Source organism: Anarrhichthys ocellatus, unplaced genomic scaffold (assembly GCF_004355925.1).
Source record: "Anarrhichthys ocellatus isolate YVR2014 unplaced genomic scaffold, GSC_Weel_1.0 scaffold91, whole genome shotgun sequence".
In the NCBI taxonomy this organism is placed as follows: Eukaryota; Metazoa; Chordata; class Actinopteri; order Perciformes; family Anarhichadidae; genus Anarrhichthys; species Anarrhichthys ocellatus.
In genome coordinates this window covers 958,835-983,953 of record NW_022280121.1, presented here as the reverse complement: position 1 = coordinate 983,953, position 25,119 = coordinate 958,835, and the positions used below count along the sequence as shown (strand labels likewise).

Here is a 25,119-nt window from a genome sequence, read left to right as displayed (position 1 = left end):
CCTTTTTTGAACTCGTTATCGTCCTGAAAGCGGCACTTAAAATGAAGATACCCTTCCATCTTTGCTCAAGTAATATACCAAGAATACGTAGTACCTTAAGGATAACACCAAACCAGTGCTATGGGCAGTAGAAGCATCAACATATTTTCAGAGTGTTAACCTAGTGACAGCATCCTAAACATATTCACTGTAAGAGTTACACAGGGACGGCAACGCGCCTCCTGAAACTTCTTTTATGGACTTAGGGCGCCACCTGGTGGAAAATAACAACATCAGCAGGTACAGCCCAAAAATAAAATAAAAGAACTAAAGTTTGAAAAAGAATCTTGAAAGTTGAGTCAAATCAACAAAATGAGTTTGTCCTACCGCAACAAGATTTGACCATATATTTTTTCATGTACATGGTTTCACAACATCCATTTGTTTTGGTAATAACACACGTTTCAAAGTATGAAAATGTACACTGAAATATTACATTTTTACAGCATTCGGTTGGGATTGGAGGTCTTTCTTTAATCTTCAGAGTGGGGTTGAGTTGCCGGATAGTAGTTTGTGGAACCATGTTGAACCCAACAGCACCTTCTGTGCTGCAGTTATAGGGTCAACCCAGGCCGATCAGTAACGGTACGATGCAGCAAGGAAACACTGGAGTTATTCAGGACATCTTACAGCAAAGATCATTTTAATGGTCCCAAATATTCTCAACAACTAAGTGTACACTCATGTAAAAGGAAAAAAAAATGAAAAGATATGACAAAATTCATCACATCTAGAATTCCACTCAATCTTTAATCAAGACGGGATTACAAATTCTCCAAAAAATCTGCAGTTTCAAAGGGCAAAAAGGGTAAAACTAGCTCACCTACTGAGGTCTTTAAAAACCTGTTCAAGTGTGACTGAAAACGTCCTGAACATTTAAAGGCAGGTCTTCTTTTTGTCATCATTTACAAAAAACAGGAGAACGATTGAGAGACAAATAGAGAACGTAAAGAAAATCATGAAGAAACTGCTGGCTTTTTGTTTCTCTTCAGAGAGAGAACGTCCGCTGAGGAACGACAACACTGATGACATCTTCAAACGACAACAGGGACAGCTCTCTGCCGCATGCTGCCTCCCGTCTGCTCCTATATACTAACTTAAAATAAAAATAAAAAAGGGTTGAAAAGCAACAAAGAGAGGAGGAAAAGAAGTAGGTGGGAAACAAGGAGGAAGGTGAATTCTGAGGAGGGGGGGTGAGAGTGGTGGTTCTGGGTTTGAACTGGCCGACACGTTTGGGCCGCTGCGATGTCCTTCCCTGAGTGGGGGGGGTGGGCAGTGGGTTATGGTCCGAGCCATGCGAGCTCTCTGGGATTTCAGTCTGTGTGTACATGTGTTATTTGTGGTCATTTCCTCCAGTTGCTAAATAACCAAACTCCAAACCGGCCTGGTGCTGTCCCGAGTCTGCGGACGATGCACTGAGTGAGATTCTCCCCCCGACATTCACACGCCCGATGCACTTTTCAGACGTGTTTTCACTCCTGGTTTCCTGATTGGCACTTTGTATGAAGTGGGCTAGTCTGAGGAGGCTTGGTATCCGTTCACAGTCTGCTCCTTGTTTTGGCCACCCGCTGACAGCGAGGGGGTGGCTCGGATTCATTCAATCTGTTTACAAGTTTCATCATTCCCGTGAGAAGTCTGTGAGCCGAGACCGTCCGAGCGGAGCACGCGCTGGGACGGTGAAGCTTCTTTAGGAACTCAGTTTGGACTTCTTCGAAGGTGGCAGAGGGTCTTCTTTACTCTCCCCATCCTCCTCCTCCTCCTCCTCTTCATCCTCGTCGTCGTCATCGGGATAGTCCACCAGTCCCACTAAACCTCCCTGAAGACAAAATGCACATCACAAATCAGACCTTTGAACTCTGCAGAAATGGTCAACAATAGCCCACGTTGGAATTATTGCATATTTTGATGCAATTTATCTTCATATTCCTGACATGTGTACAACATAAGCTAAAAGGTTACGAAGTCGACAAACATAATAATTAGTAGTGAAATTGTGTCATAAATAAAACAGAAAATACAAAAATTAGACATGTTTTCATCAACTTTGAAGTAATTTGAATAAATAAACAAACATCGATCCAAAATACATTTTTTTTTTTTAGACAAATGCTTATTTTTGTGTGCAGACTGCAAAGCAATGTAATGACATGATCACGAGCATACAACGCGATGGCTCCAAAGACAGAAGCATAGTTACCGTGTTATGTACCAAGTTAATGTAACGCAATGACATCACGTTGTACGCGGAAGACAAACCCTGTAGCTTTCAAAATGAATGAATGTCATTATGTTTTTTAATTTAGATTAATTTAAAACATGATCATACAAACAACAATCTCTTGCGGGCAATAGTCTGGCACCATTATTATTATTATTATACTCTAAGTTCACCAATAAACGAAGACTTTCTAAAAATTACATGTTTTGCTTGTTGTCTCATATATTGTATTATTTGGCAAATAAATCAGCAAATCATGCACAATGTAACCTCGTCTGTTATGTCAAAAAGTAATTATAAAGTGTCAACATGTTACAGTGTCCTTAAAGTTAGGATCTCTGTACTGGAATGATCAAAGTCCCCGTTCCCATCACAGACCAGAGTTCTCTTCAATCATAAAAAGACAATAAGAGAAGAGAAGTGGACAAATCAGTCTCTTATCTTTCAAGAGAGATGAATCCTTTAGGATCATTAGGAGACAATGCTGTGATGTTTTTCGTGTGCATAGATTGGTCTCTCTCTCCATCAGGCTACACCAATGAGCATGACTCCATGAGATACACACACACACGCTTCTCTAATGCACTGACTGCAGATCAGCATTCACAACCGGCACCTGTTGACAAGTACAATGTACTTAAAGGTTACTATAGTGATGGTATCACGTTACTACCCACTTCTGTAAACCTATTGAATGTTCATGTGCCATTCTTAGTCTCTCTCCCTCCATTTCCCTCCTGTCTAAACGCTCAACAAGTAACATTTGTACAGCCCAGTGGCACACTGGTGGTGATGACTATTCTTTGTAAGACACAACAGGGATGGTGGGAGTTGTGTGAAAATTAACAGTCTAAGTGTGAAGGCTCATAGTTAAAGCTCAGTGTTCACCAAATCCTTCCTTCCTTTCAGTTACTGAACAGAATCTCTCAGTAGCACTGAATACAAGCGGACCAATAAAATGCTGACGGGAACCTTTGTGGTTACAGTTGTGGTGGAGGGTGAGCTCCGTGCCCCTGAGCCTGGAGAACCCGGTGATCCTGGAGAGCCTGGGTTCAGTGAGGCAGATGATGGAGGGCTGGACAGGCTGGTCTTAGTGGAGCCGGAGAAGGAGAGCTTGAAGCTCGGGTTCTGCCTGCCGGATAAGCTCGACTTCCCCAGCACGTCTTTGTCGTCCGTGTCTTTCACTGGGAGGGAGAGGCGGACAACAAACGCTCTTTATCTCCATTTTTTACGTTGTTTTTCACCACTTCACGGGTGAACAAATGCATCTTCTATAACCACATGCTTTTACAAGACGCATTTCCTTTTTAATGTTTGTGTTTGAGCCAACAACAAGGGACTGTTACCCAGCACCACAAACAACCTACAGTAAAAAGTATTGTTTCTGAGTGAGCTTAGGTACAGCCATGTTGAATCAAGCCAATACCTCCAACTACAGTTTTCTGTACATTATACTCTAAAACGCAGACTAATGTCTTAAGTACCTGGACTTATTCATGCACCAGGTAGATGTACCATCCACAATGAATGCACCCAAAACAGCACTACAACAAAATCAGACAGTATATGACAAATACCTCGTAAAAGGTTTCTATCATATGGCTATGACTACAATGGGCCGGTACATAAAACTCCTTTCCTGGTAGTATTCCCTCCTCAGTACTTGTTAATGATCTCACACTGATATAACCATCATAAAAGTGCAGCCTCGTGAAATTGCATAACAGTTTAGACACCACACGTACCAGATATATAGTTCTCACTCTCAAAACAATCAGCCATTAACCACTAACATTACGACAAATATTCTGTCCTGCAATAACAACAAAATGTGATTCTCTCCAAACCCTAAAGTATCTACTAAACGATGCGTTGCCATACGTACATTTCTTTCTCTCCATGAACTTGCTTATAGGTTCCATGAGGTCTTCCTCGCTCTTCATCTTGTCGGAGGGAGGAACCACGGCCTCGCCATCCTCGAGGTCGTCCTCGTCCGTGTTGAACCACATCTCCTCTTCGTCCTCCAGTGTCCGTGCGTCGCGGCGGAAGCGGTGGTTCCTCAGGATGGAGCGCATGCTGGAGGGGATGAAGCAGCACATGGAGGTCATTCTGCATTTAACGCGACCGACTCTGAACTCACACTACGGACGAGCATTTCAAGCAAAAGGGCTATTCGGTAGTCACTGGGAACTACTCCACCAGTCTTCACTCTCACATTGTGTGTGTGGCGGTTTTTAGGCTTAGTTTGTTTTCAGGAAGAAAAAAACAATTAAAATTGTAAATCATATGTGATGTGAAATATTAGATTGTACATTGCACAATCACAGCAAGTCACAACACTCACTGTGTTTATTTGAGAAACCTGCAGCACAACAAGTGCACAAGCAACATTTCAAAAGGTGATATAAAATAATAATAATAGACACTGCCCAAAACGTAATACCCACTGGAAACAATATAATGGTATTTTTATAGTTTATCAACATCTGTTATCTGATTGGAACGTCTGACATTGTTTGTTCCACTTATTGTGAGACACCGTCACAGACAAAGGGACTCACACTCACTAAATCCTTAGTGGTTGTGCAGCTTTGGTTTACTCACCTATCCAGTTTGGGGTTGTCTTGTCTCTCTCGCTGCTGTTCATACCGCAACTTTAGGCCCTTGAACGTTTGGACGTAGTCGACGTCTTCCAGAGCTTTCCAGTAGTTCTCTACTATATGAGCTGTAAGAGACTTCACGTCCTCCTGGGGGCAATGGGAGGAGAGAGGAGGAGGAGTGTACAGACACAGTGGGAGGGCAGAATGAGGGGGGAAAGTGTGAAAAGGTAAAATAAATAGTTTACAGTTCAGGAGACAGAGAGAGAGAGAGAGACAGAGCAGAAGAAGGAAGTGTGGATACAAAGAGCCGGGGAGAGAAAGAGGGGAGAACACACCAAACAAGTTAAAATTAATCGATAAAATGTTACATGCAACATTTCAGCAGCTCTAAGAATGGATAGTGCTTTGAAAACCTAATTGAGTCAATAAAGCGCAGGACTAACAATTAACGTTAATTAACGTCATTTTGTGCGTAGGTTATTTTTGTAATTAACCTGTTAGTTGCCTCTTAATAGGTATAAAATGACCTAATCACTTGCCCAAAACAGAAAACAATGGGCAGAATATCCATGTTAACTGTAAGAAAACACTCACCACACGGACGTACTCGAACATCTCAATAATGGCCGAGTTCATGAGGTTGTAGCGCGAGCCGTTGTTGAGGAAGGCCTTGATGACGGGCTCGAAGAGAAAGTTTCTCATGATGTAGCGGTTGTAGAATTCATCCTTCAGACCAATGATCCTCCGCATGAAGCGTAGGGCACCTGGACACAGACGGAGGAATGTTGAGCTCAAAACAAACTCATTCATGATCAATGTCAGAATGTTGTCCCGAGTTAACAGGTAAAGTGTGTGTGACTCACATAGTGCCAGGAAGGCGTGCTGAGAGGCCGTGAGCACCAGCACCCTCCTGAGAATGTCCTTGTTGATGATGTAGTTCTTTATGTGGTAGGTGTGGTGCTCAACACAGAACGTCAGCAGCTCCAAAATCAAGGCCAGCAGCTGGGATGTTTGAAAATCATCTGAGAAAAGAAGGAAGGCAGAAGGCAACATGAAATACTTGTGCATTAAAGTCCAGGGTTCATACACATTTTGACCAATGGGTTTCCATGACTTTCAACCAAATTTCCATGACCAAACATTTTGTGAAATCTCGGTGTATACATGAAAATGTAGTATTTAAACTAACAATGAGAATTCCAAAGCATACAGTATACCTTAAATGACACAAACGAATGAGAGACAATAGTTTGATTAAAAGAATAAACATTTATAAATATACTCTGGTTGACAGGCATTCATAACACTGACGCATCAATAAGAGCTTTAGTAGGTAGTAGCATCCAGCTAGTGCACATATTGCTTTCCCTTTTGTAGTGCAAAGTTTTCATTGAACCCTGTTACTGTAGGGCTTAATATTAACTTCCACTGTTACTGCAAAGCTGTTGGAATTGTGGCCTATCTTCTATTTGCAATTAATATGCATTCAATCCAGTTCAATTATTTAAATGAAAATGATAATCTACTCTGGCTAAGGTAGCTTATCAAGAGTAAAATAATATCTGTGATCTATACACACCTCTGCATTAGCAACCTGCTGAAATGAAGATACAGGCACCTTAACCCTCTCATTACTTCAGGGTTCTTGAGAGCAACTGCATGTGGGACTGTTGGGACTGTTAGTACACTGGCTGTGGTCATCACAGTGAACAGTGTGTACAGTGTGATGAGAGGGCACGTGAGCCCTTGTTGCTGTACTTTATCTCCTTGGAGCAAAGGCTGCATTTAGCATACCCTGCCTTATCAATGTATTTAAAACACTGTGACAGCGGGAAGCTGTACTCACATCTGTTTAGACCTCCACCTTTATCCGGGCCCAGCTCCACTCACATCTCAGCCCTGCGTCAAGCTGCGCTACAGACAGCCTCCTCTTCCTGGAGCTCTTTGACCTCATCATCTCATCAGTATCTGGGCCTCATGTTTCGTGGTCATGAAAGTTATTCTGACCACGAAATCATCCTCATCCTACTTTGAGTTAAAACAAACAACCTGCAACCAGATGCGGCGGTGTTCCGGTTTAACGTTAATGAGTGACCGCGTGAACTGAACCGGAACACGGGGGGGCTGCATGTTTCATCACGTTACGTTTTTTCCTTCTAAATCGTGATAATGACGAACGTTAACAGTCGACAAAGTTCCGCATGCAGTGGACGTTAACTTAACCCAGCAAGTATGAACGGTAACGGACATAACGTAACTTAAACTTTAACGGAGGGAAAGACGCTGTAGACATCTTAACGCTGATTGGCCAAGACTCGTCACATCAAAGATGTTCTATTGCGAAGATCACAACATCACATTTTCTCCTTGTCTCACTCCAATGTGAGAAACGCTGGCTGGCAACTCAGCGCAAATGAACAACATGAAAATATGAATATAACAAATTTACATGACTTTTCCAAAACTTTTGGGATTTTATTTTTTCCATGACTTTTCCAGGCCTGGAAATAACCATTTTAAAATTCCATGACTTTTCCAGGTTTTCCATGACCGTACGAACCCTGAAAGTCAAAGTTGGATTTACAAAGCCAGCACAAACACACACACACACACACACACACACACACACACACACACACACACACACACAATACCTTTGCTCGGTTTGTCGTCTGTGGTGTTGGCCAGCAGTGGAGCTGAGAGGACGTGCATACAATGCTTGTAGAAGAAGCTCAGGAACTCCGTCTTTTCGGTTTTCTGGAGGAGAAATAAGAGCACATTTTCTACTCAGTAACAAGAATTTGTTACTTGGAAACACAACTCGGATATGGATGATAATGTAAATATTTACAGAACGCTATACATAGAGACAACGGTGACGGTGCAGGGCTCTGGACAAACCTGCCACCAACTTTTTCCACTACTGGAGAGTGACTTGATGAGCAGGACAGTCCAGCTATTCGGTAAGAATGTTTCATTTTTTGTTTTAACAGCCAATATCTACATTTAGATATACATTTTTGCATGTATAGAAGTGAATGTGGCACTTCCATGTTAACAACTCCACCTTCCTTTCCTCCCTGTAATAACCTGTCCTTTCCATTGCTGCCAAACTATTGGCTACAGAATGGTGAACTCAGTTTCTGTGTAATGGACTGTCAGACGGACGCCTGGAGAAAGTACAACACAGTTGGCTATAGAGTATATAAGGTAGGGGTCACTAATATTTAGTAGCTGGACCCTGGACCTACAACTAATTGGGAATTATTCAATTAGGATGGACGCTTTTATTTTAACCGGCGCAGCTCGTCTAGCCTTTACGCCACTCGTTCAGCGGTCCAGGAAACACAGCGACCAATTACATGCTCGTAAATCATCTCACATGATGATACTCAGCCAATTAAATATGTGTATTCCGATAAGCATCGCGGCTTGAGTGAGATGCATACAGACTGGGACTGGACAAGAGGCCGAACAATCGGAATAGTACTCGAGTCAGAGAAGTTATTTCACATGGCGTTCTCCAAAAAGAGAAAGGTAGACAGCGAGACCAGACTCTTATATGGTGATTCTTCCCATGTCACTTAAAACCAGTGTGTCTCATATGTTCAGAGAACGTGGCGATTATTAAAAGCGGTAATGTAAAGCGCCACTATGAGACGAAGCACAACTCTTTAAGTCACTGACCGTATAAACGTGTTTAGGAGTAGCACGCAAACTTACATTTGCAGTCGCCAGCATGTTCTCAGGGTCCACCAGAGTCCGTAGCAGACCCATCAGCTGCACTGCTCCCCCCAGCTCTGGGTCTGTATCACAGATCATGTGTTCTATGATCAGGTTGATCAGGAGGATGTCCTGGAGGGCCAATAATTACGTATTAGTAATCATAAAAAAATCCTTCTCCGATATCTCTGACTGACTTTGTTCATATACTCACATCATCATTCTGCTGAGACTCCTGCATGACGAACTCTCGTACCATGGAGGGGTTGTACTCCACCAGATAAGAGAAGATATCTGTGGCTGCCCCACGCACCTGAACGTCATCCATTCCCTGTTTCATCAACATCAAATAGATTAATCAGTGGACTGTCAATCTCCCATCAGAGATCATTTAAATCTTGTATTATGTTAACAACAAAACAGAAACAAAAGTGATCATCAAAAACAGACTCAACAGCATTTCATTTCACCAACATGTATTGTTTTATTTCTTCTTAGTTTACTTCAGAAGGGTGTAAGTGGACAAGGAGGGAGGAAGCGGGTATTACTCTAACAAACGGTTTAGGTCTACATGTGTTACATGCAACAAGAAAACATATCTCAACATATGAGCTACTGTTTCAATCTGTTGTATGTATTTGTTTAGATATTTTTCCCTGACCTCCAATGTCCGAGGATCATTCTTTCACACATTTGTATTGCTGGATAATGAGTTGTTCTGTGAACTAGGCCCGAACACAAGAAACAACCCAATGCATGCTCAGAGGCTGCTGGGTAGATGCAGGCGGTGTACTCCCCACCACATACACACACACTGCAGCTTCCATCTTTTATTCTTATTTTTTGCATCTGTAAGGCTAAGGATTTTGGCAAAATCAACATTCTCATCGCATTTACATCGACACATAACTGATCCTTTTTCAAACATTTCAAACAGGATCTCAGTGTGGCCCAGAGTCAGCGTAAGAGTGGATTCTCCTGACAGATAACTCGACCTGGTATGATTAGATGCACCGGTCAATGAGAGTCTAACAAAGCTTGTGAGAGTTTAGCTGTAATACAACTCAAGATGTCCTTGCGGTGTGTGCACAATATCTGGTAGCAAAATAGCATCGTATAGAGCAGATGCACAGTTGCACATCATGCCGACACTCGTAACATCTTCACTGATGACACCGACTGATTTGTGTTAAGCTTGCTGCACTCACCAGTATGACCTCTAGTGCCGGTAGAATGCCCATGTTTGACAATGTCTTGAAGAAGGCGTCTCTGTTTTGAGGTTGTAACGTTTGTGAGAATGCGCAAAATTCCTTTAGGAAGTTCACCTGTAAGGAAGAAACAAACCACCGCTCAGTGAAACAAGGGAAAAGGATAAAAAAAAAAATAGAACAGTAATTTATGAATAATTACTGATGAAGGTCTGGCATACCAGTTCGTGTCTTTTGTCATCATCTGTAGCTTCATCTGTTAGCTGTGCAAAGAGGTCTGTCAGGAACTTCTCGTCATCCTGACGTCGAAAAAGGGATAAGAAGTGGTGAGTATCACAGAGTGTGTCAACAAATCACAATATGGAAACATCACCCTTTACCCTCACACTCATCCTGGGCCAATTGTGCACTCTGTTAAATCTGTCATTACAAAGTTGTTGTTAATGTACAATGGTATGTGTCAGATACAAATTACCAGGAAATAACATCAACCATATTTAATGTGACTGACTTTGAAGTTATAGTGCAGTATAAGTTGTCTTTATAACCATCATAGTAGAGACATGTATATTCTGTTCACTGTTATTTATAACTATTAGTTTACATTGAAGGAAATCTGCTGCATATAAAAAGTTTTCAGAACTACCACATAACATTTGTGTGGACTTCCTGAAGGGTTTTGTACTTTAGATGTCTCACACCGACTACTCAGTTCTGCAATAATATCTGCAATCCAGAATATCAAGTGCTTGTTGAAATAAATTAAACACCTGGTCTGTTCATGTTACAAGACAGGAAGAAGAAAAGCTCCGTATCAGTAGTGTTTGACCTCAAAACTTCACAAAGCACCGTGTACCAGAGTCAACAGCGTGGCAGTTTGTTTTCCTCTAGTGCAGGATAACTGATTTACACAACACTTCCCCATCTCTATGGAGACAGCCATACACAAACACTGCTGAGTTGACACAGTACAAAAACACAAAGGTCACATGACCATAAAAGACTAGCAGACAAACTCACACTGGTGGGTGAAGCTAAATCAGCCTAAATTAAAACCTTTGAACGATCCTACAATTACTGTAATTTCCAGTCCTCGGGCATAAACGCTATTTAAAAAAAATATTCTTTCATTTTTGCCTTTTGATGTTTTGCAGGATTGTCATTCTGTAAAGGTCGTACAGTAAATGCTTTTGTATCATTTGCTTTTGCAGTGAAAGCATTTTAAAGGGAACATGTTGTGCACACGCATCTCACCTGTAGCATGCCCACAATCTCCACCTTGTTGAAGAAGATGAAGGAGTGCAGGGTGGACAGCATGTTTTCCTCAAAAACAGAGGGCGTGGGCAGCACCATGTCCTGAATATACTGCACCCGATACGTCTGGTGTATTTTCTGACGCAGTTCAGGATCAGAGATGGGGATCACCTCCTTAAAGCGGGCCGTCTTAGTTAGAAACTCCCGATGCCGCCGTGGCTGCGCAAGTGCCGGATCAAACTCCAGACAACCAATGACGTCCATGATGCACTCCTCAGAGAACATAACCTCAAAGAGTGCCGTACGATTCAGCAGGAAGATGCCTTTAATGATTTCGTACAGGTGATGCAGTCCCTCTCTGTTCTCCAAATCCTCACACACACGGAACATTTCCAGGAGCTTGCGAATGTAGCCCTCGTTCTCCACAGCTAGTGCCAGTTTTTCGCGCCGCAGTGGTGATGGGAGTGAGGAGGCCACCAGCTCAGCCAGGTCCTCCAAGCGGTTCAGTTCACATGGCGGTAACTCCAGACCCGGCGAGGACATGTCATCAAAGCGTTCCTCCTCAGACTCGTCGACCACATCCTGGGTTATGTCCACTGATGGGTCCTTTCCCTGAACCTTAACCATGAGACAAACATACGATTAAATAGGATGCGACTAGTTACAGAAACCAAAACACACTTGAATTCAAACGCATACACAGACGGAGCAGACAAACACACACCCACACACAAAGAAAGTGCAGCTACCTGGCATATTTTCTCCCAGATTTCATCACAGCCAGCCTTCTCCTGGAAGCTGAGTGCCAGATCATAATTCTCTGCCTCTGACCATACTATCAAAGTATCCTTTCCAAAAAGAAAAACAAAGCCAATTTAGAATCGTTACACAGAGAAAGAAATCCATATTCTAGATGAGCATACTGCACCATGCTATGTACTGACCTGTTGTTTCTGGTAGGCTGTGTTTGGATTGATTTTGGACTCCAGCAGTAGAGAACCTGTCAGGTGAAAAACAAAGGTGTTGTCAAAAAGACATGAGGGTAGGTTAGGATCTTATTAAGTTATATATCATAAAGGAGGTTTACATGCATGGTTCCAGCTGATCAAAATAAGTGTGTGTAAGGTATTGTTTACATATAATAAGTATGGAGCTACTATACAATTGTCCAATACACAGCAAGTGATCTGTAACTTGCCATACGCCATTCATCTTGCCTTAGATCGTTGCTTCGCCTTACCATCACTCTCTGCTCGCACCAGTAGAGACGTGCCTTTCAAACGCTCCACATAGCCCGAGGAGACGTGGCCGGTTCCACGGTCGTCCCACTGTCTGTCCTCATTGAGGGTATAGACTTTGACTCGTCGACGAGTGTCCGTCATCCTGGCAGGTAGTTGTGACCGGTTTCCCCTTTCCGGACCTTCTTGACTCTTACAGGGCGTCTGCTTCACCTCGTAACTCCACAACTTCAATTCACTTCTCTACACCTGATCACTTGTAACTACTAACACTACTAACGTTAACTCAGCTAACTTAACGTTAAGTGTCAGATGTCAACCAAGCAATCAGTTATTTGAAGGAGCTTAAAAGCAGAACACCCAGGCTAGTATACAGGTAGATTCCCTGATCGATTCTGCATCAACCACAATATCGGTTTATTTTCACGAGCAGCCTCTAAACTTATCTCGCCAGTGTTGAAGACAACGTCTCGCGGACCATTGTAACAAGCTAACGACAGTTTACAGTGCGGAGGGCATTGACGTTAGCTAACGTGTTAGTCGACTAAACGAGGGCAGACAGACATTGGAAAGTCCTAGCACACAGTTGAAAGAAGAGTATTTACATCAAGCCCCACCGTTACGATATGTTGCCCCCAAAACAAACTACCTGCTTATTAGTACAGTTTCTACGCTTGCGGGCAACGTTAGCCAGTTACGTTAGCTAGAAAACCTAACGAGTTAACTAGCTAGCAGTACGCTATGTACCTACCCTCCATATATTCAATGTTAAACAACTATTGAAAGCAAAATGTCCAGTGCTGTGCACCGATAGCATTATTTCGCACTTGCGGACCGAAGATACCGTGTTTACCCCACACCAATGTTTCTAATTATGTCTGAGTAATACGCCAGCTAGCTAGTGTTAGCTGCTATTTCTTCCCCAAGTGTTCCGCCATGTTCTGGCTCGGGGCCGCGGAGAGACCACTATCTCCTCAGTGGTATTCATGCATCCCAAAAAGTATGCAAACCAACAAACGGTAGTCGTATAATTATTTGAGGGTAACGCTTTACATTATAATGCTATATGCCATTCATTTCCGACGTCTTGCTCAGATAATTGCTAACTGCCCCCCCCGTGAGTATTCAGCCATCTTGGGTCCCTTCAGAGTCAGTACGGGGTTTCCAGCACAGCAACAACGGGGCAGTCCGCCACATTTAAAGAGACAGTAACTCAATTCCATTTCTAATGACTCGAAAGGCTCCAAGAATATCCAACACGATCTGCTCTTTACCTTTCATATAATTTACCATGCAGCCACTCATCATATTCAATCAGTAGTGGAGCCATTTGACATATAAATTGATCCACATGTAGATCCTTCTCAACCTGTAATTTCTATACTGAGACTCTGAATAAACAATGTATTCCTCACTGTGCGAACGGTTGTATTGAAATTCCAGAGGGCAGACAATTCAGAAAACAATAGTTTATTTTGTTGAAATCAAAGAATACAGAAAGTGGAGAGTTGAAATCAGATACTACGCAAAACAAAATGTAAAAAACATTTTACATTATGATGGTAGGATATAGTGGCAACAGAATAGATAAAATATGGAAAATAAATCTTCTGGGATCGGTTAGTCAGTCTGCAGGCATTTAGGTCATTCAAAAATTAAGCATCTGCATTCAAAATCCACAGCATGTTCAAATCCAACTGCAAAGTAAATGTAAAAAAAGCCACATAACTTTTAGGAAAACTGAAAGCACACTACTGAACATTTAACAAAAAAACATTTTTACCAAGCCCGTGGAGCATTTCGCCAAGCACGAATCCCTCTCAGTCAATGTGTTATGTCTTGCAGCTATGCATGCTGCAGATCACGACTCTATTTCCACATAAAGCCTCACATTTCTTTTCCCATGTACAGTATATGTAAACCCTCCCCATGTCAAACTGACAACGGTGTCCGTATACAAAGATCTTCCAGATGCTGTGGCAAAACGGTGCAGTATAAACTCCTTCCAAGTGTAGCCGGACAACTCCACACTGATGCCTTTACTTTGCTGCCTGCTGAGCCTGACGTCGCAGAAGGACATATATCTTCTCCTTGATCCAGTCTTTGTTGTACGGTTGGTATGTTTGAGTGTCAGCTCTGTACCTGTACACAAATAATGATATTTTTACTTGAAGTAATCAATATACACTCAATGGCTTTCATTCAAATTGATAAGCTAAAATCATACTTACACAAGACAGCTCAGATCTGCCAAGTCGTCAATAAAGTCAAACAACTGACTGATGTCATAAGTGATGGAGGGACTGTTTGGATTCATCCTCTTAAGATGCTCTTCATACATTTTGCAAACACCTAGAAGAAAGGTGCAAGGCATGCTGAATGGAAGCAAAGCTATTTCCAAAAGTGTGCATCAAAAGAAAAAAAAAGGCTAAAATGCTACACGTAATAATAAACTTCATTTAACAATGTCAAATTGTTCATTCAAGAGACTGAAAAGCAGAAAAAATATTTTAAAACTATTAATGAAATATAGGTTCAACTCCAGTGTATTGTTAATTAAAACATGTACAGTACACTTACCATTCAATAACCAAGAAATGACAATAAATGTAAAAACATATGAACTTTTACTATTTTAATACAGATTTTAATACCGATTAAATGCATTCACGCTGCATCCAACAGATCCTAAACTATAATGATGAAAGGGAGCCAAATTAAATTATTTAATTGGCCTCAATGAGGAATATTATTTAAATGTAATGTTCCTAATGGTGCTAACAGAATATGGGTTTAGACTACAATGAATGAACCAAAGGTAAAGACAGCACCGTGTTTTGTTAGTGAACACTTACCTTCCATACATTCATTCACTGACTCATAGTCAGCATAAGTGCGGCCCTCGGGTCTCTTGGTGGGTTGGACAAGCAAAATTGTGTGCGACTGTAAAGATGATTAATAACATTAAATACACAATAATGTCAGCTCATTATATTTCTCCACACCACCTAAATTATTGAGGCGCAGCTATATATTTTGCTCTGATTCAACACGAGGAACCTTCTCAAACAGGAGAGGGACGTTGTCTGTCTGACTGCAACTTCGACGCAATAACTGACGGTCATCTTTGACTAAATACCCCGCACACATTACTTCATCCACATTCAGGTTAACAAACGGAAATTACTAAATTAAATTAAGCATTAAAATACGTGTTAACAGCAACAGAAGAAATTCGACAAGAGTTAACGTTACCCATGTAGCGTTAGCTTAGCTAGCTATGATGGATTAACAGTTAATAGAAATACTACCGCGTATTTTCACCTCTTAAAGCGTAAAACAGAATACTCTTACCATGTTCAGGCTGACTGCAGACCCTGTCTGTATAAAGGACATGCAAAACTGAAAAAACACAGTGTTTAATGCTTCTCAATTCTCCGTGTAATCTAGCTAAACTAGCTGTTTGGGGGAAAATATTCAGAGGAAATGAATTAAGATATTTCCGGTCGAGAACTGAGGTGCGTTCAAGATAAAGTTTTAGTTTCAAAATAAAAGTCTGACTTTAAAAATACAGAATCAATGTGACTTTTCATAATGATTATTAATGTATTTGGTGGGAAAAGCATATATATCTTTTACTAGGTAAAAGTTTCAATTCCATAAAGGGAAATACTCAATTACAAGTAAAAGTCTTTCATTAAAATCTTATTTAGGCCTTCTTAATGATTGGCAAAAGTATTCCATATATTATATTGGATATTTTATTAGTGGATTATTATTATTGATGCATCAAGGTGTAGTATTTCAGTATTGTAGCTGGCCGATGCTGTTGTTTAGTAGTGTTAAGCAGAAGTATAAAAGAAAGGAAAAAACGACTGTATTTAACCACAGTGCTTGAGTAAATGTAGCATGTTATATGATCACACCATTGTATTTTGCTTTGTAAAAACTGACAGTTTATTAAAAAGATGGTCAATTTAAAGTGCATTTTTAGAGACATTTCAAGAGGTGGAGACAAGAGAAAACCAATTTGTTTTTTATGGTTTATGATTTGATTTATAATCACAATGACATTATTTTATTGTAGTCCTCATCTAAACGGCAAAATATACCAAGCATCACAAACAAAATACAAAGCTTAAAACGATAACAAAATCAGAACCATGTCCTGGGTTCATGTTAGTTATAATGTGAGACAATCTAGATAATTTAATGTAACATCTGATGTTTAAATGAAAGGTAGGATGTGGTAAGTTTTAGAATACATGTTTGTGAATGTCATACATGTAAATATCCAGTGATTAGCTTCATAGAGGCGGGACTCTGGTTAACCCATGATTTGGAGGTATTATTGGTGAGCATGGTCATGCCCTTGCCTTCAAAGCACCGCTTTGTGCCCCTCTCCTTGGGGTCCCTCTGCGAGATGCAGGTGGGGGCTCCGTCATCACCACATCCCCACACTCTCTCTGGCATGCTTCCAGGGTCACAAAGTTATTAGCATTGCCCTGGCAGCTTCCATACCAGAACGCAGTACATTTGCCTGTGCCAGAGTCAAAGTAGAAGCGGACCTCCCAAGTATCGCAGGGGCCCTCATCACGAGGCATGGAGCACACATTACCAGAGGGTTGAGGGGCAGAAGGTGGTGTGTGTTGCTTAGGGAAAAGGGCAGAGAGAGAGAGATAAATTGTACTGTATAGCCAGTAAATTTACATATATACTGTATGTGTGTGTTGGTGTGAGTAGCAGGGACTATATAGGGTCAGTTCTTGTTTAAAAATGATGTACAGTGATATGATTAAAATCATGAATTTCAAAACTTGCAACAGATGCCAACATATTCAGATCCATATCACTAGACCCTCCCTGCCTAGTGAACGCCTACATGTTTCAAACTCAAAACTCTCTATTTGAAGCTCAGGCGTTCTGTCATGAATGTATAATGGCTTTCTCAGACTTGCCAAAGCCTCTCCAGAGCCAAAGAATACCCTACTGATAATGAGTAGGACTTTCCATAAAGAGTAAACTTTTAATTTGTAAAATCATTGAGGTGTCCCTTTAATAGATCTACATTATCACAGATGTGATTCCTACCACAGCTGTCAGATACTCGGGACATCCAGCCCTTCCAAATCCTTGTGCTGGAGTCACCCCATCCAAACAACAGCCGTACCTGGGAAGAGAGGTTTTTTTATGTTGGACACATTTTCTATTGAGCCACCATGCCATTCATCATTTTCATTTATGTCATATATTGTTTTAAAGAGTCGGATGCAGGAAGCAGTGATACCTAGTGCGAATACAGTCGTCTTGGGAGCAGCCCACGTTCCTTGGCCCCGTGGCAGAGGTGTGCCCATCGGGACAGCAGCCATATAACGACTGTGCACAGTAAGGACCAATCACAGGAGGGTAGGCAATGTTTGTCTGTGGCCTGGAAGCTAAAGTAAGCAAACACATATGCAGAAATGGTCAAACAAGCTTACTGCACATGCCATAGACCTGTGAAAAAACTTAGTTTTTTTTGAAGGTTTAGGATTAAATTTGTCAGTACTTAATTTAACAGGGGTATTTTTTTAGAATGTACTTGAATGCATTCATTTAAAATATTCTCTGTGCATCTTTTTTACTGCGCTACACATATAAAATAATTGCATGTAATTAAAACATGCACAGAAAAGAGAATAGCCTTCAAACAAAATGTCCTCCACATGCTCTACATACCTGAAGGGTCTTCTGGAACATGGGGAACAAATCCTCTCATGGTGCTCTCATGTGCCCTTGGGTCCTGTAAACTTGGGACCACTAAATGTAAAGTACATTGGTTAAACACAAACAAGCACAGATAATCAAACCAAAGGAGTTGATTGGCTCAGATTTGGCTCACTTTGTGCCCTGGGACAGGGCTGTGAGTTGCATGTTTCCACAGAGAGAGGTTTGGTAGCTGTTCCACACTGGGCCTCTGGGTAGGGGTTCAAATCCGTAGCAAAACAGCCCACTCTCCTCTCCCTCACACCACCACTGCAGCTCCTGGTGCACTGCAGAGACAAGACATAAGAGGGTAAATAATGTGGAGAGAAAGGAAAGACAAAAGCTTTCTTCCCAGTCCACCTACTCCAACACTTTTCTTTTGTTTTGTTCAATTCCACCTACCAGTCCGTAGTCAGTCACATGCCAGGTGATGTGTGTGTAACAGGCAGGTCTGCGGCAGGCCTGGACAGAAGGGGGTCTTGCCAGTCCACTACAGGCATGGTCAGCCACACGTTCACCTCTCGACCCCACACAGTTCACCTCCCTCGTCTGCTGGCCTTCCCCACAAGTCACCGAGCACTGACCAGCAAAAGTGAACATTGAGTTATACACTTATGTTGTATTTTCCCTTGTGGTTTAAAGGATACATTTTTGCTGAGTCTATTTCTGTTAGGTCTTTAACTTCTTCCTATTCTGTAGCCAGAAACAGTATGTCATTGCCTGTCTGTGTGATGGTCAAACATGTGAGATACATACCACACTGAAGCTGGAGACACTGTACTCAGCAGCACATGGATTCATGTTGCAGGCCTGCTGGCTGTGTGGCCTCTGCAGGCGCTGGGTGATGCAGTGAGACTCTTCCACCACATGGGGGTTCGCTGGGTCCTGAACCCAACACTCCAAGCTGCGATACTGCATGCCTCCATCGCAGGAGGCAGAGCACTGGCCATAGACACCGGTTTTGTAGATGTATGTGAGTGTCTCCCGTGGATAAGGAGCAACAGCAACGACAGCAGCAGAGTGTATGGAATTAGCGTCTTCATCCAAGCCCATAAAATCTCCATGGACCAGTATCTGGAGAGAGAGAGATAGAAATTATTGTCGATTACACTACTGCAACTATGAATATAAATAATAGCTACTAATTTGGAAAAATAGACAATGATATTTTACAGATAAAAAAGTACGAATAAGAGTTCTGAAAGTTTTTCATAATATTATGGATCCCAGTTTTGTTCCCACCCTGCAGATGCCGTCCACACAGATGTCAGTGCGGCCCACATAGCATGGTGTCCCATCCACCACTGCAGGTCTGTGTCTGTAGAAGAAGTTCTCTCCTCTTGGGACACAGCTCAATTCACATGTATTGGATGCTACAGAAACAAATAACATATAGATCAAGAGATCAAAATATCTCCACTATCCTGTAGTATGGTTTGACTGCGATGAACCAGGGTTTTTTCTATACACTGTAACGCAATACAGAGAGTTAGAGAAAGAAGACAATCAAAGTAACGTTACTTACTGTAATGCGCCTCACTATTTATGTATATTGTGTAAAGGTAATTCTTATAATTAACAACTTGTAAACCCATGTCTGGTTATCTTAGCAGGTTACATATAACACCAATCATTTTTTTAAAGTATCATTTCATAGACTCAGGTGGATGTTTGATACCTCCATAAAAAGGCACCCATGTGCGACTTTTGCTCTGAAAGTCCGTTCTGTCAAACTGGGAGCACTGCTCCTCCCTGAAGTCCCGGGATCCAACTGGACATTCCTGCCATTAAAACAAAATGATGGACTGTTGGCATATTTTAGGAAACATTAGTGTCGGTTATGGATGGGTGGAATTTATTAAGAGGCCAAAAAATAGGATGATTACTTGTGTATTACAGGTCCGGAAGGACTTAGAGGAGCCGATGCAGTTATGTCCTCCATCTGTCCTGTAAGGGAGAGGAAAGAATGTTATTCACTTGCATCTCTCTTTCTTGTTGAATGCATTTGGCTTTATTTATGCAGATCATACTTTATAAATGATGATGTTATTATGATGTTTAATAAAGAATAAATATGAAAATATAAAGGCAATGCAAAATAAAGAAAAGCGATAGCACAAATAAAACATATAAGTATTGTGCTACTTTTTTTACAAATCAAAATCGGGCCTCTCGTTGCAAAATATTCAATAGATGAGACATCCCATCACCCTATGTCTCTATGTCCCACCTCGAAGTGATACATTTCCTGGTTCTCATTGCCACTCCCGTGCCACAGGTGCGGCTGCAGGGCCCACAGGCTCCAAACTCTCCCCAGTTGTCATGGGTTGGCCGTGTCAGCTGAAAAAGAAAACAACTCAGCCTCTGGAACACATAGTGCTCTCTCACACGCCATATCATAGCCCACCACGAACCACTAACACACACTAACAGCACACTGGAGACACCGAAATAGAAACTGGGACATTTAGCCACAAACCTTCCCCTCGACGTTACATAAACCCTCTTTATGGCACACAAACAGCATCAATGCTGACACATGTGTCAGAGAGTATACATTTCTGGAGAGGGGGTTGTTGAGATTTTGGACAAACTGCTAAGAGTTCTTTGCAATTTCCATCTGTACCAAAGTACTTATTCATGACATTAGCATTCAAATGGTATAACATTAATATTGTTAAAGCTGGTACTCACAGTGAAAGCAGGTACAGCCAGCAGCTGCAGGAGACCCAGGACTTGCAAGATGTTCATTTTCTAAAGAAGCTACTGCACAACTACTGACGAGGATGGCAAAAAAAACAACCTAAATTGTAATTGCAAGTACTTCTCACCATAAAGGACATTCCATATGTATATCAGATGCACATATCAATTTCTTGATATGCTTGGTGATTTGTTTCGCATGCATTCAATGTCCTATTTTGTCTTACCTTCTTGAAGTGATTTCCCAGCCGTCCAGAGGCATGTGCTCCTCAGTAGTGAAGGTAGGCACTGACGCCCAGCTTTTTATCTCCTCACCCTCTCGACTCACTCACACCACAGCCCACAAAGTGTCAGGTTTCAGTGATATCTTTAATTTGGAACGGAGGTTTTCCAGTCAAGACCCTCAGGCCGTGAGACAACTTGTGTTGTAGTTTTATATCAAATATTTTCACCATGTGTTTTAGTTAAAGAAATAATGGTTTGTAAATGAATCACTTAGACAACTAATAAGTTACTTCAATGAGGAAGAAGTTCATAATTATGATCAAATATTTGTTAACATCTCCACTATTAACAGTAAAACATCTTAGGAGGAAGATGTTGGTGTATCTTGATGCTCACATGTGATGAAACATTTTATTGAATGCAAAGAAAATTGTATGTTCTTACAAATCCTATGAGACCCAATACAAGATCACAGCCTACTCCCAGCTAGTTGATCTAAATATGACCCTAAGTGCTCTCCATTGTGTCTGAAATGTCAAAATAGCCGTGGTTCATATAACATATTATGTGGTCATGCCCTAAAACTGTAACTTTTTTGCCATCAGTCCAAAGAGAGATTAAGAAAGTGTTTAGGATAGATATACCTCTAAATCCACATTATTCTGTTCTGGGATTAGACTCTAATAATGAACGTAGCCACAGACACATTCTTAGAAACGCTTTGTGTGCTGGACGCTCAATGTTACAAAAATGGTGAGATGAAGAGCCACCTGAAATTTTAGCGGGGTATGAAAAACACCACATGTGTCCAGAGGTACTCATTGTTTGTCCCAATACAAAAGAAGAAGATAATCTTATGGTACACATTTAATGTGCACCATAAACCCACCAAAGTGAGATTGAGGGTAAAAGAGATCTTGAAGTTACCAGTGTTGATTGATTTTTTTTTTTCAAAATTGTTGGCCACTGATTGTCCCTTTCACACATGCCATAACCACTAAATACAGACCAGTAAGTCACAGCAAAGGAGCTAGTTGGAGGTAAAAATTGCTCTTAGGCTCTATTTAGATGTGCTTTAGTGAGCCTGGATGGGAATAGAATATGGAAGATATACCAAAAGACCATGAAAAGCAACGTTCATGTGCCGCAATTGCTGTAGGAGCCATCCAGGCTGACGGGAGTAAGAACATATATACTTTAGTCAAGACCCATGGTGGTGGGAAATGATAGATGTGATGTGTGTGCGTGTGTGTGTGTGCGTTCTTTAGTGGGTGGGCAGGAAAAAAAGAAAGACTGCAGAAGTCATAGTAAATAGTTTGTTGACATGCACAGGCCTGTCATAACTTGTGTTAATGACAGAAGCTTGATTATATAGTGTGAAAGCGATGCACCAAATTGTACCCTTGTTAAGCTTATAATGTTCAAGCTTCATTAAAACTACGACAGAAAGGTTTTAATTAAACTTTATGAGTATTATTGAGGCTGTATGCATTTGAACATATTTACTACACCAATAGTAACGATACATAGCCATGCATTTTACAAACTACCTTTCAGTGAATGTGGTTGTCAAATATAGACCTAAAAAGTATCCCTTGCACAACAGAAATGTTATATGTCATTTAAGAATCTCGTTAAAGCCCAGCATCTCACCCCACCTCCATGCCCATCCAAACCAACTTTTGACTCACATCCAAATTCAAAACCACACACTCTAGATTTTTGGCTCCCTCCTCGAGGAGAAACAAAGTCTGTCAGTCACTTTCTTTGCCTCAGAGCTGCCGGTTCAGTTTCTGTGCTTGCATCTCTTTGGCTTCGAAGGCACTCTTGGTGCTGAAGAGGTCTTCCACTGAATCCATGATCTCCTGCATCTCTCTGGACAACTCAGAGTAAACCCCCTTTAGCTCCTCTTGCTGCTGCTTCAGGTCCACCGCCGCATGCATCAGCTCAGTAGCGTGGTGGCTGCAGTGGCCCCGCAGCTGCTCCACGTCCAACAACAGCACCTCCATGCTCTTCATTAGCTGCTCGAGCCGGTCGGCGGTTACCTCGAACTCGGATGAGTCCGGAGTACAGACCTGGGGGTTGTCTGGAGCCTCAGCCTGGGCCTCAGACTCGGTGTCTTCCTTTGACGCCATCCTCCTGTTGTAGCAGCTCTCAGACACTTGATACTCCAGTCAGACTTCAGAGAAACAGATATCTGGAAGAAAAGGGAATAATTTAGCTGGTAGGCAATGACTGTAAAAGGTCAAAAGGTAGAAAGTATTCAAATATTGAGAGAAAAGGCAGAGAAATGTCAAAAATGCAGAGCTGCTCCAACACCTCTTGTTGCTCTTAGCTGACTTTAAGCTCCTTGCAGGGGGTGAAAAACGCACTTCTAACTAATCTCTGGTTGTGCACCTGCTCGTACTGTGTGTGTGTGTGTGTGTGTGTGTGTGTGTGTGTGTGTGTGTGTGTGTATGTGTGTTTGTCTGTCCAGGTGCCCTTTCACTGACATATGCTGTCCTGTAATCCATTTAGGGAAGTTATCCCGAGCAACACACACTACCCAGTCCAGACCATTGCTGGCTGGAGTTGAGCGGCAGGCGGGACATCAGATTACGTGATTCTTCCTCCTATAGCCTATTTACTGCCATGGCTGTCTGAGTAGCGAGATTAACCCTCGTCTTCGTAAACTCATCTGCGGGTGGCCGTGACACGCACACGCACACACACTCATACGCACATTATAATCTCTTTTCTATTCTCTCTTACCCCTCTGTCTTTCTGTCTCCCTTCCCCTCGGGCATTGCTCTAATAATGAACTTGTGTGTTTGGGCCAAACTCTTAAAAATGTGTTGATTAATTACAATAACATCAGTTGGATTAAGTCATGGTTATTTTAAGGACACAAAGCTGATGCCCAGCAGCAGTAAAACAGATTGCTCTAGAATGGCTATTCCACAGTGCTGCTATGTATACAACTCCACGCCTAAAAGATTTCAGTCATGCTCGACACACACACGTTCTTTCTGCTATTTTCTATCAATAGCTGACACATGTTGTTTGAAGGTAAATCAAATGGTCCACTAAATCAAATAAAGTGCAGACTAAGGTTCCGTACAAATATTTACTCTGGATTTACAAGTTTCAGAAAGAAGATTGTGAGATGACGCCCTCTGATGGATTACTGGGTAAAGGACGCTCCATTTAGAAAAAAGAAGAAAAAGAAAGAGGTACAGAATTATCACTGGATAATGAAGTAGTAGTAGTTTAGCCAATGTGGATGTTTAGGAAATATGTGGAATGTGTTATCTAACTTTAAGTAATTTACAGTGAAATTGGTTCAAATTAGTTAAAGTTTGAAAGTTCACCAGCAATTAAACACAAGTTATAAATTACATGAGAGAAATTAGTATTTTTACATTTCAAGTGTCTGTAAATAAAGTGTTTACCGGTTACTGTTATTCACTTAGAAATAGTATGCCGAGGGTGCTTCAAACAATGTTATCGAGGCTCATCTGCCTGAAATTTGAGTAAACTGTACATATGCTCAAAAAATACCACCATAAATAACTGTTTTTTACTTTTTGCAGAAGATATAATTCAAAATATTGAATACAAAGACAGAGTATTAATGAGCATGTTCTCTAACATGTCAAACAGCATATTGCAAAAATACTTCATCAGGCACCTCGAAGAATTAAACAGTGAAATGAGAAAGCGATGACGAAAATCCATGTCTTGCTCTGTTCATTTAACAGAGCAAGTTAAATGAAAAGCTGCAAATACTTGGATTTAGTAAAGTTGTAGACCTACTATTGAACAGAAATACATTTTTTTGCAGGTATAATAAGCATAAAATGAGAAAATAAACTCTTACTTGGTCCTGTGGTTATTTACTGTCAGCATCCAAGATGTTTCAACACCCAGCATGAAGATCAGATAGCGTGTGTGAAGAACGGATCCTGTCGAGAACACAGCGGCTCTGCCCTCCTTACAGCAACTATATTCAATTACTGACCACGATCATGATGTTGCTATTTTAGGCAGACTGCTGCTTATCAGCAGTTCACTCCGAACATTTAGTCGGGTGAGAGGAAGCACCTCTATAATACCTGCGTCCCAAAGGCTTCTTCAGACTTTCTATGATGAACTATTAATCCAATAATGCTTTTTATTTCATATTT

The 25,119-nt window shown here is 41.4% G+C and overlaps 3 protein-coding genes across 4 annotated transcripts; all 3 read right to left on the bottom strand.

The window, feature by feature from the left end:
- Positions 1-654: 654 nt before the first annotated feature.
- On the bottom strand, positions 655-13,640 carry smek1 (SMEK homolog 1, suppressor of mek1 (Dictyostelium)). 2 transcript variants are annotated; one of them, XM_031875501.1, is made up of 15 exons: positions 12,283-13,640; positions 11,987-12,042; positions 11,792-11,890; positions 11,043-11,660; positions 10,010-10,087; positions 9,789-9,905; positions 8,795-8,911; positions 8,581-8,712; positions 7,512-7,614; positions 5,721-5,879; positions 5,452-5,621; positions 4,862-5,004; positions 4,143-4,333; positions 3,230-3,441; positions 655-1,855 (listed from the first exon to the last, which is right to left on the bottom strand). In XM_031875501.1, exons 1-15 carry the CDS (start codon positions 12,422-12,424, stop codon positions 1,727-1,729), a joined length of 2,466 nt encoding a protein of 821 aa, XP_031731361.1. In that variant the 5' UTR covers positions 12,425-13,640; the 3' UTR covers positions 655-1,726. The 2 variants fall into 2 exon arrangements, with proteins under 2 accessions (XP_031731361.1, XP_031731363.1); XM_031875503.1 differs by having other exon boundaries at positions 4,862-5,001.
- Positions 13,641-13,734: 94 nt separating this feature from the next.
- erh (ERH mRNA splicing and mitosis factor) lies at positions 13,735-15,752 on the bottom strand. Its single transcript, XM_031875504.1, has 4 exons — positions 15,635-15,752; positions 15,136-15,223; positions 14,512-14,632; positions 13,735-14,422 (listed from the first exon to the last, which is right to left on the bottom strand). Exons 1-4 carry the CDS (start codon positions 15,674-15,676, stop codon positions 14,320-14,322), a joined length of 354 nt encoding a protein of 117 aa, XP_031731364.1. The 5' UTR covers positions 15,677-15,752; the 3' UTR covers positions 13,735-14,319.
- An 892-nt stretch (positions 15,753-16,644) lies between these two features.
- paplnb (papilin b, proteoglycan-like sulfated glycoprotein) lies at positions 16,645-20,776 on the bottom strand. The gene is made up of 12 exons (XM_031875471.1): positions 20,720-20,776; positions 20,256-20,365; positions 19,912-19,972; positions 19,704-19,806; positions 19,268-19,398; positions 18,782-19,099; positions 18,428-18,604; positions 18,162-18,312; positions 17,999-18,079; positions 17,568-17,715; positions 17,372-17,450; positions 16,645-16,932 (listed from the first exon to the last, which is right to left on the bottom strand). The coding sequence occupies exons 1-12, from the start codon at positions 20,774-20,776 to the stop codon at positions 16,645-16,647; spliced, it is 1,704 nt and encodes a 567-aa protein (XP_031731331.1).
- Positions 20,777-25,119: the final 4,343 nt, after the last annotated feature.